This window comes from Mesocricetus auratus, unplaced genomic scaffold, assembly GCF_017639785.1.
Source record: "Mesocricetus auratus isolate SY011 unplaced genomic scaffold, BCM_Maur_2.0 Super-Scaffold_100018, whole genome shotgun sequence".
Lineage (NCBI taxonomy): Eukaryota > Metazoa > Chordata > Mammalia > Rodentia > Cricetidae > Mesocricetus > Mesocricetus auratus.
Genome location: NW_024429199.1, coordinates 36,222,322 through 36,238,919, shown reverse-complemented (window position 1 = coordinate 36,238,919; position 16,598 = coordinate 36,222,322). Strand labels below are relative to the sequence as shown.

At 43.2% G+C, this 16,598-nt stretch overlaps 1 protein-coding gene across 4 annotated transcripts in view; it reads right to left on the bottom strand.

Moving 5' to 3' along the window:
* Positions 1 to 16,598, bottom strand: part of Ust (uronyl 2-sulfotransferase) — a 276,650-nt gene that overhangs the window by 157,026 nt on the left and 103,026 nt on the right. For all 4 annotated transcript variants that reach the window (XM_040728387.1, XM_040728384.1, XM_040728385.1 and 1 more), the window contains exon 2: positions 10,204 to 10,247. In XM_040728387.1, the coding sequence (XP_040584321.1) occupies positions 10,204 to 10,247 (44 nt within the window). The remainder of the gene's footprint in view (positions 1 to 10,203; positions 10,248 to 16,598) is intronic.

The window sequence follows — 16,598 nt, the reverse complement described above, 5'->3', positions numbered from 1 at the left end:
CTGATCTCTAGGATGTGACAGTCACTGAGTAGTGGATGAGGCCATGAAGCTGGCACACCCTGTGCATGAAGTCGTAAACTTTCCGAACACTAAGAATAACAACTTCCATAGAGACGGATTAGATTTTCAGAGAAAGCACCAGGAGTTACCCTTAGCAGAAATGCTGAAAACTACAATAACACAGACGAAGACTTGCATGGTTTGTGGGGAAGGACCCTGTGGCAGGGACACAAACTACTCACTCAGGGCACTGTGTGCTGGACTTCCCCGTCCCCTGGGAGAGGTGCACTAGACCCTTTTTCTAGTCCGGACAATGGACTGCTCAGGGAAATGACAATACCACATTCAGGGTGATGGAATAAAAGGCACCCATAGTGACCTCCTGTCAGATGATGTCACAAGGTAAAAACAGCCCAGGCCCCTCAGCTAGTTCCTGAAGAGGCCTTCCCCAAGAGCCAGTGGGCTCACAGGGGGACTTCCAAGAACAAGAGAGCCCTTTAGACACTGGAGTTTATGATCATTTTATCACACTACCCATTGTAATTAAGACTTCCAAAGTAGAATTCTATATCCTGTAAAGTACTAGTTGAGACTAAGATGAGGACATTTTAAAGAAATTCAACATTTCAGAAAATAACGTCACAGGAATCTTCTCACTGAAGACTGAGAAAAAGAAGGAATACACCTAGCAGGCAGAATGGTGACTCCCAAGAGATTTCCAGAATCTATGGATGTTTCATATAACCCTACTGATGAAAAGGACTTTGCAGCTTGGAGGACATGAGAGATTGGTGGGCAGGGAGAGTACCCAAGTGGAACTGTTATAGTCGCAGGGAGAGTACCCAAGTGGAACTGTTATAGTCGCAGGGAGAGTACCCAAGTGGAACTGTTATAGTCTCAGCGGCTCTGGGACAGGCAAGAGGAGAGAGGGGGACAGAGGCGGACAGATACTGCACTGCTGATTTTGAGGACAGAGAAAGGGGACACACCCTAGGGAATGCTGGTGGCTTCTAGAGTAAAGAGAAAACAAATAGATTTCCCCACCAAAGCTTCTAGAAGTGCAGTCCCACTGACATTTTGGATTTGGTCCTTTGAGACAACATTTCAGAATGAAGACCTCTAGAACTGTAAAACGATGGATTGCGTTAAGTCGCTGGAACTACATTAATTAGTGTCAACAACAGAGAGAAACTAACACATTCTAGAATTCCTTTCCTGTAGATATATCTCCCCCTTCCTTATAAGTCTCCAAGGCAAAGCAAAGTATTGATATGATCCTGTGAAAGGGCCCCCTAGAAAACCAAGGAGTTTACTGGGCTTGTTTACAAAGCACGGGGCAGGGGTTACTGGCGGGAGTGTAGGTTTCCTCCGGTCGCTGCACTGAAAAGTCATTTCCCAGCACTGATGATGGCTTTCCCACAGAGCACAGACACCATTCCTTTCACTTAGAGCATCCCAAGACCTTGAGGCTATGTACAATTAGGCTATGAATAATACAAATGAGTGGTGGGAGCAGCTGGAATACCAGGTGAGGATGCAATGACCATTGCTACCTCCTCCTCCTATGAGGCAATGTGAGTATTCTACAGGGCCTTTCCAGATGGACTCCTGCAAGGAAGTAGAGCTGGTCTGAGGGAGACAGTGGCTGTTTCACTCGGAGGTCCTCAGTCTATGATACATGGTTCTCAGGAAAAAGGAGAGAGCCCAGAAGAGTTAAGGCTGATTGCAAGATGCATCTGAGCCATTGGCTAACAATGGAAGAGAGCAGATGGAGAGGTCCCATGAGGGATGTCATCAAGAGGACATCAGCATATCACCTAATGTATGTAAAGTCCTGCAATATATGTAAACTTTCCACAACTGGGGAAAGTTTAAGGAAAACTTAGCATTGTGGGAAAGTAGATGAATAAATAAAGCCAAAATCAAACTGATCTCAAGGACAAGGAAAGAAACCAACAGGAAGGGGATCTGGTGGTTATGTAGTTGGAGACACTAAGATGGGTAAATTGCTTGTTATTTGGAAAGGCCGAGGCAGATGTTATGTCACCCAAGAATGGTGGCATGAGTTTTTCTCAATTTACTGAAGCAATTTTTTGAGAAAAAAAAATGCTTTCCAGCAACTGAGTGTGATTTTCACATCTGTGCTCCACTGTCCAAGACACCCCAATCCCACAGCCAGCTAAGAGTTGTGGCTGTGACTGACTTTGCTAGCTTGTTCAGATTTGAAGGACACCAGGAAGACGATATGGCTCCACAGATAGAGATATTGAGATATATCAATCCCAGGGTCCCACGGGTTGTCTTTTGATGTCCACATATGCACCTCCATGGCACTTGTGATTTGGAAGACATGGGACATCTCAGAGGCGACTGGGTCCTTTGGGAATGAGGTGGGGAGGTCACTAAAACAGCAGTTGCATAAAACAAATATTTTTAAGCCTGTGGCTGCCCAGAAATCGTTTTGTTTTGTCTTTTAGAAATGATGAAGACATATTTCGTTTAGCATTAAATTACTAAGGGAGAAATTGGCCCATGATGTTTTTCTTGGGAACACATTACATGCTCGTAAAGTGGACAAATTTAGAGGAAGTTTTGCATCTGAACTTGGACACATACATCCACTGAAAGCTGATCTCCGGGGAGGCATTTCAGCTGGGCCAAACACTTGCACATTAATGGCTTAAGAGCTGGGATGGGTGTGCAGTGTGAGGAGAGGATACGGGCGACTTAGGAGAAACCATCACTGTAATGACCTGTTTCCCTTGTGAAGCTTATTTTGCCTTCTGAGCTATTAGTGACCCATCTCACAGAAAACACCAAGCTCAGGGTTCATTCCAGTACACACTGGCCTTGGAGGCTTTTGGAATTATTTAGAAATCAAAAGTTCAAGTCATGACTTTTCTTATCATTTGCAGTGATCAAAACAAGAAAGGAATGAGGGTGAAGTAGGGACTTCTTCAAGGTCATGCTCATTAGATCAAGGTCATGCTCATTAGCGTGAAGCTGATTCCAACTCTTAGCCTTATTCTGCCTTGTTAAGTTCCTTCTCTGTACCTAATATATTTATCATGAATCATTAAACACAAACCTATTATCTTGTGCAATTGATTCTTCCATGAAACAAAAAGCAGCTTCCCTTACATGGATTTTTTTTCCTTTTTTTTGTACTTCAGGTCAAGTCAAGTTTGAAAACAGATAGATGTGTAAGAAACACAAACATGCTGAAGGATTGTGTACATGTTTAGTGTCCTGAACCAACTCAATCAGATAAAAGGAGGAAAAAAAAAAGGAGACCGATGTCTATGTGTCAATTGCTTTTTACAATGCAAAGAAAATGTGGTAAGTGCCTGGGAGGCTGGTGCAACCTGAATTATCAGGGTCTGTAAGGAGTTTTGAAAAGGAAACACATATAGTGACAGGCTCATTGCTGAGTGCTTACTGTGTGCCTGGTACATACCAGGGCTTTCCAGTTATTTCACAAAAGCTCACAACCTTGAGGTAGTCACCACCACCTTGTAGAAACAGGAAACAGAAGCCTAAAAAAGTATCCAGTCTAGCTAGGGTAGCCAGGACAGCAGCCATATCACAAGTGTGATTGCACTCCACGCTCCAATTCCGACTTCCCGCCAATGAAGAACAAACAGGTCAGAACATGGAATCTGACAAGTTAGCCTGGTACTGTGGTAAATGCAATCACTGGTACCTTGTGCATATGTATTAGTCTTGCTGATAGTTTATATTTAGAGTGATTTGCAATGTTAAAATGCCCCAAGGAAAGAAGAGAAGGTACTATAAGCTGGAGAATTCCAGATGTGACGGACAGCTGGCTATTGAGGACAAAGGATGCTGTCAGAGGGGCAGGAAGGCAGGAGCCACAATAGCGGCATGCAGTCCATTCACTGGGCTTAATTTACTTCCTACAGAACCTCACAGACAATCAAACAGGAAGGCTGATGTAGGCTGCGTCTACAGGTTTGAAGGCTGGGGGCACAGAAATAAGAAACTCATCACTTTCTTGAATCTCAGCAAATATCTTCTGAGTAAAAGGTGATTCTGACCCAAGGAGGAAGACCGCGCGTGCGCGCGCGTGCGTGCGTGCGTGCGTGCGTGTGTGTGTGTGTGTGTGTGTGTGAGAGAGAGAGAGAGAGAGAGACAGAGAGAGAGAGACAGAGAGAGAGAGACAGAGAGAGAGAGACAGAGAGAGAGAGACAGAGAGAGAGAGAGAGAGTTCCAGCAGTCCCGCCCCCTAGGGAAAAGGCACTTTCTAGATTCAGAAACCTCCAAATTCACTGAACCTTGGCCCACCAGTATGAAAGTAATTGTGCTCTCAAATCCATCAAGTGATCTACCTATTAAAATTATAAAATATTTTTGTTTTTCTTTATAGACTCTACGAAAACAACGGAACTCTGCTTTCTCTGCTCCGGAACTATTTTTTTAAACCTCTCAATTAATGTAGTTTTAGATTTAAGGGCGTTGTTGAAAGGACGAAAGGAAAGAGAAACAAGGGTGAAATCTGCCTCCTGGTTTTGGCAGTTGTGTTGTTAAATGGTAGGCAGAGAAGCATGTGGAAATAAGGCCATGTTCTCTAAAAGGTCAAGAGATGTTTCTGTCTTTCTTGTTACCTTTCCAGCCTCCCCCTCACCCCCTGTGGCAGTAAGACACTTGGCTTCAGTGACCTCAAAAATGAACTGTCACCCAAGGTTTTTATTCTCAAGAAAAATATGATGCTACATATGTTTTTACACATAAAATGACAGCTTAGACAGTAGAAATGAATTTCAAATGGAAGTAACTGGAGTGAATGTAGGAGATACAAAACTAGCAAGAGGCTGGATAGATGGCTCTGCAATTCAGAGTGCCGGCTGCTTGCCCTTGCAGAGGACCCAGGCTGTGTTCCCAGCACCCACATGGCAGCTCACAACTGCCTACCCACAAGTCCAGTGTCAGGGAGATCTGACACCTTCTTTTGACCTCTGTGGGGACTGGATGCATGTGGTACACATACACGCAGGCAAAACACACATACACATACAATAAAATAAATAAATCTTTAAAGTGATTAATAAGGAACAGTGAAGAAGGAAGGTTGGAACAGTCTAAGGTTTGAGTAACTGTAGCATGCATTCTTCCCACCAGCTGGTCCCAGAGCCACATCAGTCCCAAACGAACACACAGGATGCCATATTAATTACTAAGCTGTTGGCTGTCGGCTATGGTTTCTCATTGGCTAGCTCTGACTTAATTATTAACCTATAACTACTAATATATATTTTTATAAGATCTTATCTTACCAGGATGCAGGCTCATGTGTCCTCTCTTCCCAGGATCATAAGGTGACTCCCTCTCTTGACTACATTTACCAGAGTCCTCCTCAACCCCTAGTCCCACCTATCTTGCTTCCCTATTGGCCAACAGTGCTTTATTTATCAACCAATAGTACAACATATACACAGAAAGACTTCCCCCATCAAGTAACAGTAAATGTTGTTTAGAAAAATTATATGCTATGGTAAACTTCTAATGATGGCCTCACCATTTATTACCTAAAATCAAATAACACACAACATTGCTCAACAGGAAATGTTATTCGGGTCAATAGAGAAATTGAATGTAGCCTGTTTATAGTTCTGCCTAATGCTGCCTTGCCCACGTACCCCACATAGGGTGGTTTAGGATAATCGGATGTGATCTCTCCTCGGAAAGCCAGAGGTCTGACATAAGGTGAATGCAGTTTCCTGTGTTTTGGGATACTAGAGGAGCAGTCCCTCCAAGCCCTTCTCTTAGCCACAGGGCTCCCCAATAAGCCTGGGGAAAACAAGTCATTTTCTAGAGTGTCTCTGTCCCTCAGCACAAGTCTGTCTTCTATGAAGCTGTCATTCATAATGTACTTAGTGTCTGCCCTAGCCTCATTTTACACATCCGTGTAGATCTTCTTTCTAAGTCAGATCCCATTTGCTGGCCTGTTTGGGTATGTGGATATGAAATGGTACTACCATGTATATGGTTTGAAAATACACAAAGGACAAAAGTGAGCATACAAACAACGTTGTTTAGAAAAATTATATGCGATGGTAAGCTGGGAAAGACAGCAAATAAAGTAGACATGGAAGGATTGATTTTAAAACATTGAAAGTGTCCCCAGAAATCAGAGGGTAAGTGGTAATGAATATTTTTTTTCTGGAAACTAAAGGCTAAATATTTATATCACAATCAAAGTACTAGGTACTTACTGAAACATATCAAATCCCACAAGCAAAGACAAAATGTGTTTGTATTTCATTTTGTCGATTTGAAATTATTAAAAGCGTGGACCCTGAAACGGCACACCCCTGGGCTGAACTCCAACAGTGTTAGTGAATTAGTCAGCCCTCCTGGGACCCAGATCTCTTCTCTGCACCATAAAGACTTAAAAAAAATTACTACCTGCTTTATAAAGCTTGATAGAGAGTACATTTTGCATACAAAGAGGTTGGCAGTTTTTTTTTTTTTTTTGGCACACAGGAAGAGATACAGATCAGCTAAAGGTAGTGATTTTCATTGTCCTAGAGTTGCTGCTAACAGGTCTCTTGCTCTGTCTGTCATATATGGGAAGCCCAGACATATGGAATGATAACTTGTAGTCACTTACTACCAACAGAAGTCACGGATGCTAATGGCTGCTGCCCGCATGAGCGACAGACATCCCAGATAAAGGGTCAGGCAGTGTCCTATGGGACAAGTTGCTCAATGTGCTGACTCTTAAGCTCAACTTCAGGCTTCCCCTACCCAGGAAACTGTTTTCCCTACCTTTTCAAAAGACCAGGCATTACTTTAATGAACTCCAATTATACAGGAAAGTTTTTTTTTATAAAAAAAAAAAGGGAAAAATGTATCTTCTGAGACCCTATCTGAAAAGAGAAAAACACTAGAAACCTTCCAGGACTTTCACTGTAGACCTGGCTATCACACCACACGTGCTGGTTCCTGTAGTCAAGAATACCTTTGCATTTCATTTGCTACAGATGCACGTGTTCATTCTTAGAGATGCTCCTGTCCATTCTCAGTGGGGCTCCATCCTTACACAGCACAGTGGCAATAAAAAGTGGTTGTCTTAAAAATAAACACACACTAGCTTCCCCTTTTGATAATGGCTTCACTCAAAGACTGAAGAGAGAGAGCTGTGAGGCCCAAGGAGATTTCAAAAGCAAGTGAAAAATCACAGGCGCTCATTTTTCTCTTATGAAAATCCTGGAGAGGAAGAGGAGTGGGGCCCAGTGTGCTGTGGGTGGCACACCCCATCCCCCACACGGCTAGTACTTGTGGAATGTGATACTTGCTGGCTTGAACTTTTAATAAAAGAGAACTGGTGGTAACTCAGTATATTTCCAGGGCTTAAAACTTTTATTTTATCAAGATCACAACCCTTGGTCTTGGCGTCAAGAAGTTATTTCTGAGTGCTAAGCAAATATGAAAACTATGGGTCTGGCCTCCATTCAGCTTTCTTCTGCCAGGTGGGTTCATTCCAGAGGCCAGACATGTGTGTGTCCTTATCCTGTGGCAGTCACCATGTCTCTACCTAAGCCAGGGGTCTGCAGACCTGAATGATTAGCCTTCTGCCCCAGGGGACACTCCAGGGACCTTTATCTGGAAGACTGCTTTCATCACTTCTAGGGTTCGGTTTCACTCCAGCGGAAGTCAGAAGCATGGATGAAAATACGCTCACACGCAAGAGTGTTTTCACCCCTCATTATATTCTTCTTACTGAGTTTTCCGCCATACAGTGCCAAATGGGCCCAAGTCTTCTGCCCAGGAAAAAACAAACAAACAAACACCTGGCTTAGCAGACTGTACTTAAAGTACCCCCCCCCCCAGCAACCAGCCTGCAGACCCATACAGAGTGCCCTTACCCCTTCTGCGTGTCCTCAGACCAGGGCACAGACACAAAAGCACCACTTACCCCTACCAGAGAAAAAGCACCAAGGTAAGGGACCCTCATATGTGATCTGTGCTGCTCTTTCTCTCTCTTTCTTTTCCCTCCTGGGCTGGTTGCTGACCAAATGAAAAATGTTTCACTTAAAAGTTAAAAAAAAAAAAACCTTAATGATGGTGAATCATCATTTTATTAATAAGCAACCTTTACATAATAAGCCATGTAGTGAAAACAGCACAGCAAAGGTGTGGAGAAATACTTTCCCTCACTCATGGCCTTTACGGAAACTGCTCTCAAATGTGGACTGCAGACCCATGGCGTGAGCATCCCGGGAGGCTGTGGGAGATACAGACTCTGAGGCGCTACCTCTGACCGTGGAATCAGACACTGTGGGGTTAGGCAGGGCAACGTGTGCTGGAATAAGGCCCCGGTAATTCTGATGCTACCTGGCCTCAAGAGAAGAACTCAGGATGAGAACCAAGAGTTCAAATTCAGATTCTAGCTGTGGGTGGCATGGTCCAATCTGACGGATTCAATGAGGAGGCTTTACTTGCCTCTCTGAACCTAGAGACGTATAAGGGCTTGAAGTGAATGTGTCAGACCAAGTCCTGACCTCTGCATCCCTTTGCTCCTCTAGGAAGCTATTTACCTTGTTGCTGCTGGCTATTTGTTTTCTAGTGTCTGTAATATCCCAAACAACTCCCCTCCCCCTGAACCCCACCATGCCCCCCAAAAACACACGCAACGGATCAAACAGTAGAACACCTTTCATTTGTGACGAAATCATACTCTACAATTCATTCAATAACCTTAATGTTAGCCCAGGAAGCAGAGGCCACTGCTGATTTACTGACTGTCACTTTTCAGTGTTGAGTGCTGTTTGGACATCCTATGCTCTAGGCAGTGATTTTAGTCAGACTCTGCCCAGGAAAAGCTGAGGCTCAGAATATTAAGTGATTTACTCAGTGCCAAACCAAGTGGCAGAACCAATACACTTCAGACACAGTTTTCCAAGGGGCAGAGGATGCAGCTCCATTGCTAGCATGCTCACCTAGCACAATAAGGTCCTGGGGTTGGATCCCAAGCATCATATAAAACCAAGCGAGGGTGTACCTGACTGACATCTGAGCATTCAAGAGGTGAGATCAGAAATTCAAGGTCATCCTCAATTATATAGCTACTTCAAGGCCAGCTTGGGCTGATATAAAACTCTGTCTCTCAAACAGTAACAACCAAAAAGGACATACATGATATCTATTTCCAAAGCTCCAAATGTTAGACATCTTATTTTCTCAACACAGTTAACAACTGCACTTGGCAAGTATTGTCTCCAGTGGTCAAATATTAAGAATCCAAGTGTACAGACATCTAGGCTTTCACAGACTACCTATAAAACTTGAACCAATAGGCATATGGCGACCAACTTTGATCTTGTCAATTATGATGTCTTCTTCTAAGGGCTGACCAGCTATTACGATCTCTTGCAACAAGGGGGAAAATCATGTCAAACAAGCATGAGAGACCTAGTTTAGAACAAGGAGAGTCCATTCATTACATTTATTTTTTCTCACATGCCAAGGTTATTTTCATCTTGGGTTGTTTTTTGTTTGGTTGGTTTTGGTTTTTTTTTGTTTTGTTTTGTTTTTTCTTTGTTTGTTTGTTTTTGTTTTTTTGTTTTATCTCCCATACTTTAATGACTTTGCACTTGACTTCCATGAAGGTCAAGAAAGTAGAATGTGGCAGGAAAATTACATTTATTAACTGTTCTGTCATCAAAAAATGTTAGGTAAGCTGCTCTTTAGAAGAGCGAAGTGGGCACAGCTAGCCGACTAGACATGGGAGGACACTAACTGGGCATGAGTGGAGTAATCCAATTAGAGTGGGCCAGAGAGAATTTGACAGAAATGACAATATCCCCAAGGTCCTCCACCATGGGGAGGCTCTATCATGTACTCACTCACATCAAGGGCCAAAACAAACCAGTCAATGACAAAGGAGAATGAGATAGGAATACAGAAGAGCTTGACAAAGGTCTGGAGTGAGTCCGGGTCACAGATTAAGTGATGTGTTTTACTCCCTTGTCACTTTGGCTGTCTTCAGACTCTTAAGGTTCCTCATCATTAAAGTTGAAGATTCTTTTGACACCATTCACCTACTGCTTGCTTTCTTGAACAACTCACGGCTAGAAAGGACCTGCCTGGGTTCACTGGAGGCCCAGGAGCTGATAGAGTATATAAGCATAAGAATATTGCTAAAGGAAAAGTAGATTATGCCACAAGCAATGACCTTACCTTACTAGGAGGTGGTCCATGGTCATCCAAGTAAGTGGAATTTCCTAAGGGAGAAAAAAGAACATTGAATAGTAAATTTTTTAGCCCTCTAAATAATCTGGTATAAGGCTGTCAAAATGGGGGGGGGCATTCTAGATGTATTTCTATTCTACAAAAGTACCAAGGGAAACAGGGTAATTGATCACCACTCTGTCCAGTTGTGTTGATGTTACACATCTGGTTAGTTTCGACAGGGACTCACATGAGTTAAGCATCCACACAAGCATCTACAGGAAGAACACACAACCAATACCTATTGAGTTTATTTTGAACCATAGGGTTTGAAACTTCAGTGAACATCTATTACCTGAAGGACTCCTTAACATGCTGACTGTCCAGCCCACTCCCAAAGTTCAGACTCAGTGGCTCTGCAAGTGATCCTTTATAACCAGGGATCAAGTGATGCAGGTGCTGCTGGACCTAGAATCAGACTTTGGACAACTCTACACTGTTTCTCCAGTTTTCCTTGAACTTGCCAACCTCCCTTCATCTTTACAGCTTAGGTTGAATGTGATTAATAGCCTCCTGCTGGTGTGTTTCATAGTACATGGTTATTCCTTCGTAATAAATAAATAAAAAGATTCAGGAGGGCTGGGTGATGACTCAGGGGTATGAGAGAGTGTTGGCTACACAGGACTGAGAACCTGAGTTTGGATCCCCATACCCACTTAAAAATTCAGGTATGTGGCAACGGTCTGCAAGCTCAGTGCAGGCAGGGTGGGGACAGGCAGATTGCAAAGGCTCACTGGCCAGACCTTCTAGTGGAAATAGAAGATCTAGGTTCAAGGAGAGACCCTGTTTCCAAACAATAAAGTGGAGCAACCATTAAACAAGACATCTCATTGTCAACTATACACACCTGGACAGATGACACACATGGGCCTCAGGGAAGTTTGGAAGCTTTGCTAAGTGCTTTATTTACAAATACTGCTTTATTAGACCCAAATTTCAGACATGGATTAGAACTGCTCCCATTTTCCAGAGGAGAAAACAAGAGACCTGGAGGATTCCTGCTCATGGTGACATAGCCATTGAACTGTAGACAGGAGAGAAGACTGAATTTTCTAGAGTGTAACTGGGCATCTGCCCATCTGAGAAGTCAAGCATCTTACCATCTTGACTGGTTTGTAGCCTGGGCACTGCACATGTTATCATTTGGTGACACTGGATTACATGGGGACTTCTACCTGGAAGACCCAAGCCAGCAGGGGAACTCAAGAAGCCAGGGAAATCTCCAGTGAGCCCTAAATGTGAGGTTTTAGGGCTTGCCATGGGAACAAATGCGGAAAACACCAGAAGCCCGAGGTACTTATAAATAATAGATTAGGGAAGGTGATAAATGTTCTCCTTTAGTAAATGAAAGGTACTTTTGACAGTACACCATAAAAATAACTTAGAAAATGGGAATAAAAAAGGAAGCCGAGTTTAAGCCAGGGACAATTCAACTGGGGACATTTTTCCAACTGCAATAAATAAGTAGGGTTTGGCATACAGATTTTTTCACCCTGAGTCATCATCTATCTCTTTTGTTTTGTAGTCTCCTGATTTATAAGCCTCCTGACATCCAGAGGGGCCGCACTGTAATTGACCATGTGTGTATATTAACCAGACTGCAAGGTCCACTTAACCAAAAGACACAACATAAATACCTGCCATACTCACGACAAGACTAGAGGAACCCTTTAAGTGTGAACACAATGAGCAATCTGTTAGAGGCTTATTACTGTGCCACATCCCACTGGGCACATGCACAAATAGGAAGATCAACGTTAGACTTCATTGGAGAGTATGTCTAAACGCAATGGCCTAGGTCTAGAAGACTGTTCAGGAACACCCTGCAATAACGTAACCAGTAGAGTCGCACGTCATGGGAATGTGTCTTCCCCCAAATGTGACAAATCCCAACACACTCCATTCAACATGTTTTCCAGGCATGAAAACTCAAAAATGGCTTCAACAATGAAATGTTTCTAAAAATTTTAAAGTTTACATAAGAATTAAAGTTCCCTAAAACTAATGATACGTAGCACAAAGCCCAGAAGTTCTAATGAGTGTGGCGGATGTCCCTTGACCTTGGAAGGCAATGGTTAGGGCAATGCCTGCCAGCACTTGTTTTCCAGCATCCTAATCATTTACAGAACACATCAGATTCTACTGAAGGACCTAGATGCCAAATAAGGAAGAAGTGTCTATCTTGACCTTTATATGATATAGCTGATAAAAGTCATTCTTTTTAAAGATTTATTTTATTTGTACCTATGTGTATGGCTGTGCATTACATATGTGTAAGTGCACATGTGTGAGTTCCCTTGGTAGTCAGAGGATGGTATTGGATCCCCAAAAGTTAGAGTTATAAGCAATTATGAACTACCCAACATGGGTGCTGGCAACCAAATTTGGGTTCTATATAAGAACAGCAAACATTTTTTAACTGTTGAACCAGCCAGCCAGTCCCTACCAGGCACTTCAAAAAGATTGTTTTCCCTAAAAAGACCTTGCAAAGTGACAAGAGCATCCTACCTAGGCTACACATTCAGTAAACACACCAGAAACCAGACCCTTGTAGTATGACTATTGTTGAGACATCCTGCTCAGGAAGATGTACCACATCTTAAGATTTATCAACTTATTATCCTTAGCCTCCTTTTTCCTCCCTCCCTTCATTATAGAAGACTTTCATAACCAGATAGTATACTGAAGGAGTAGGACAACTCTAGTTAACCCTTCTTTCTGTACACAGGAAGGAACAGGGCTCATCACTACCGGCATTTAACCCTAAGCCTTGGAATTGTGTTCTTCTCCAGTTAATCATAACCCTGAGGCACTAAATGCCTTATATACACTGGCAACCGATGTTCATTAGGGGAGGGGTATTAGGGCAAAGCTACAGGGAGACAGGTATTTCCATATGCACAGCCAACTTCTTGCCTAAGGTGTGACTGCAATTCCTTGGTATAGAGCTTTTTATCCTAGGATATTAGACTTTCAAAGCTGTCAGGATGTTTGAAAATGCAATAGGTAACTTGTTCGCTACAAAGATCAAAGGACAATGAGCTGCTATCAAAATGCATTGCCAAGAATAGGCTCCCAGACAACAAAGCTGGTCGGCCTTGCAGATAATTATATTCAGTGTCAACTTTTAGAGAGGTAAAGGCGCATCCCAAGCCCTTGGGGCCTCTGGGCATAGAGCACAGCATCTGAAAAGGGAAAATGAGAGGAAGGCTCAGTAGGACCTTGCTGGGACAGAGGACGCACCCTTGCCTGACACCACTCATGTCCACTACACGCTCTAAATCCACTGCATTCTCATCATCCTTCGTGATGGAGCCTGCTCAGGAAGGTTATACACAGAGCATAAGAAACCATCTGCAAATGTGTTGCATCTGAGTACCGTTACAGCTCGAACTGTCAGCAGAGCTCATCTGTTCCACAGAGTCTCCCCTGGTGTTGTGTTATCAGGGTCTCTCTACTTAGAAAATATTTTCAACCATGATTTATTTTAGAAAACCCAGGTGAGGTCTGACCCTAGGAACTAGGAGGTCAAGGATCTGGACTTCCTGCTGTTTGCTATGTTATGCGCAGATCTCTATTGGCAGAACTGACAGGCTAATCATATGAGAGCCACTGAAGCTTTTTATGACAAGAAGATGAATATGGAAAATCAGATACATACCTAGCAAGCAAGTTAGATGTTGCTTTTGTAGCAGGGAGTACGCCCAAAAGACTGTCATTCTACTCAGATAGCAGGGTTCTACATCCCCAAGGCTTCCCATATGTACATTTGTAAAACAAAATAAACTCATGGCTTGTAAGAAAAACACAGGGTCAACACCATTTGAAGAAAATACTGAGAACAATGTCTGTGTACAGTAGGTACATAGTAAGTGTTCAGTAGCAGTACTAATATTATTTCTAGTAATAGCAGTAGAAAGGTAGGAGCTACCTCCATGCCTGTCCATCTTCTTCGTGGGGTTTGCACCCCTAACTGCACATTCCACTTGCTTACAGAGCTTTGATGAAGTGCATTGCCAGGCTCCAGGCGCTGCAACCCTGATTTAATTATTCTGGAAAAAATCCCAGGCAGTTGGTATTTTTAAAAAGTTCCTTAGGTAATTCGAATGTCTAGCCAGGGCTGAGAACCACTGAGCTACAACACAAATGAATATATTTCATAACTCAGGCCAAATCCAATTTTCTGGAGGCAAAAGAAGGAATATATCCTCTCCAGGCTCGTCTTAATCATCTCCATCGTGGGTGAGGAGAGATTTCTACACAAATATCAAGTCAAAGGTGAATACTGACGAAGTGTGAATGATCAGGGAGCTACCAGCTGTGGAGCTGGTGACCAATCAGGTTTACCTGCTCCAGGGCTTGTAAAGAAACTAAAAAGAGCCAGGCAGGCTACAGGCTTCCCGAAAAGGCACCAGCAAAGGTCACCTTGAAGCTTATTCTAAACGCTTCCCAGTCTCCAAAAATCCCTCTAAAAGAGTACTTCAGAATACATAGCTGCTGCAAACAGTATGCAGCTCTGCACACCCTTGTGTGCTGTTGTAACGAGAAGGAAAGGTAAAAATTCGTCATCTGCCTGCAGTTTCCAAGATTCACTATAACTTAACCAACCAGGGTCCTGGAGACATTCACATATGATCCTCACACACATTTTTATGTGTTCATGAGATAGTGAAGAAGTTCCCTGGGAAATCTAAAGCAACGATACTCTAGTGACAGCCCAAAGAGCTATCTCCTGTTTCCAGGCCATGGACCTGACGGAGAGGAAGAAAAGGAACTTGAGCATAGATGAGCCAAACGCCATATCTGGACTCACTAGAGAGAAACATATAAAGGCGCTGCCAGACTGCTGCCCCGGGGGTTCACAATCAAAGCATCAGACTTGACAACTCAACGACTCTGTATCAGACTACCAGGTAGTTTAAATAGCAATATTTGGTCTTACGTTGGAGGAATCCCTGGAGAAATGATGTAATGCCTTAAGTAAGACAGCACTAACAGGGCTGACTGGTGACAGAGCATGACAGAGAACAGGGCCTCAGGCTCCAGAATCCAAAGACCTGGTTCAATCCCAGCCCTGCCCTGGAGCTGAGTGACCTGGAAACAGCACTTCATTGCTATAGGTGTCTGAGATAAAAATGTCCTTATTTGTAACCCAAAGACCTTAAACCACAGTTGAGAAAATTAAATTTTAAATAGAAATACATGTTTCAAACTAAATCTACTAGGTACGTAAGACAAGATACCTCCTGAAACATGGTGAATGCCAGTGAGGAGTCACCGTTTCTGCTCAGGGATCACAGGAAGCTACCGGGTCACTCACTGGCCTACCAGTGTGGATCCATTTGTCCTCAGCATTACTTGTATTTGCTACAAAACTTAATTTGGAAATCTCCAAGTCATACTTGATAAATGATACACTCTTTCTTTGAAGCGGGGATGGTTGTGGTTAGCTGAGAAACACTGCCTGTTAAATTGACCTTGCCCCACCCCTGGCACCTGTGAATGTGTCACAGCGATTACAAAGTGGTAACTCGCTCCTCAGACGCTGCCCAATCTTATCACTCAGCTTTACTTCCATAATAGCGTTTATTACTCAGAAAAGCCATGGGAGTCTTGAGGCTAGTGAAGTAACTTATAATTTGAAAAATGAACATTAATATCATTACTTGATGTTTTCCATTATTTTTAATAATATCTTGATAGGCTTCTAAAATGTACCTCTTTTTAAAAAGCAATTATTGGAACTACCTTCAGCAATGTGCTAATGAACCTGTTCAACCTCAAGGGATATAATTAATTCTTGACTCTGGATCTTGTATTAGCAGATCTATTTTTGTCTGCACAGGTCCCTGAAGAATAAAAACTTTTAATACCCACTCCCCGAATAGAACCCCTGATATGCATTCGTGCCGATGTCAAAAAAGCCGCCTCCACACCGTGCCAATGCAGATCAAACACACGCAACTCTTCCTTCCCTGGGCCCTTTGAAAATCATGACCACAAGTGACTGAAATCCTCTCCTCCTTTCTCCAGGAGGAGCCGTTTCACACCGGATTCCGGTTACTGACCACACAGTCTCACACGGCTGCATCTCCCCTGGGAGTCTGGGCCTCAGATACGATGCTATTTATGAAGGAGTCACTGTGGAAGGGAACACTGCAGCCCCAGGCTTGGGCTTGCCAAAAAAATATGCTAATGCCCCACTCTGAATCACTGACCAGGGGTTCCCTTTCTCCACGAGGTCATGTCAGCTTGCACCAGCCACCATTACAGAGAGGAGTTGCTTGTGTGCGGAGTGACTCCAGTGAGGAGTGTCTCCAGTGCGGAGTGTCTGTCTCCAGTGA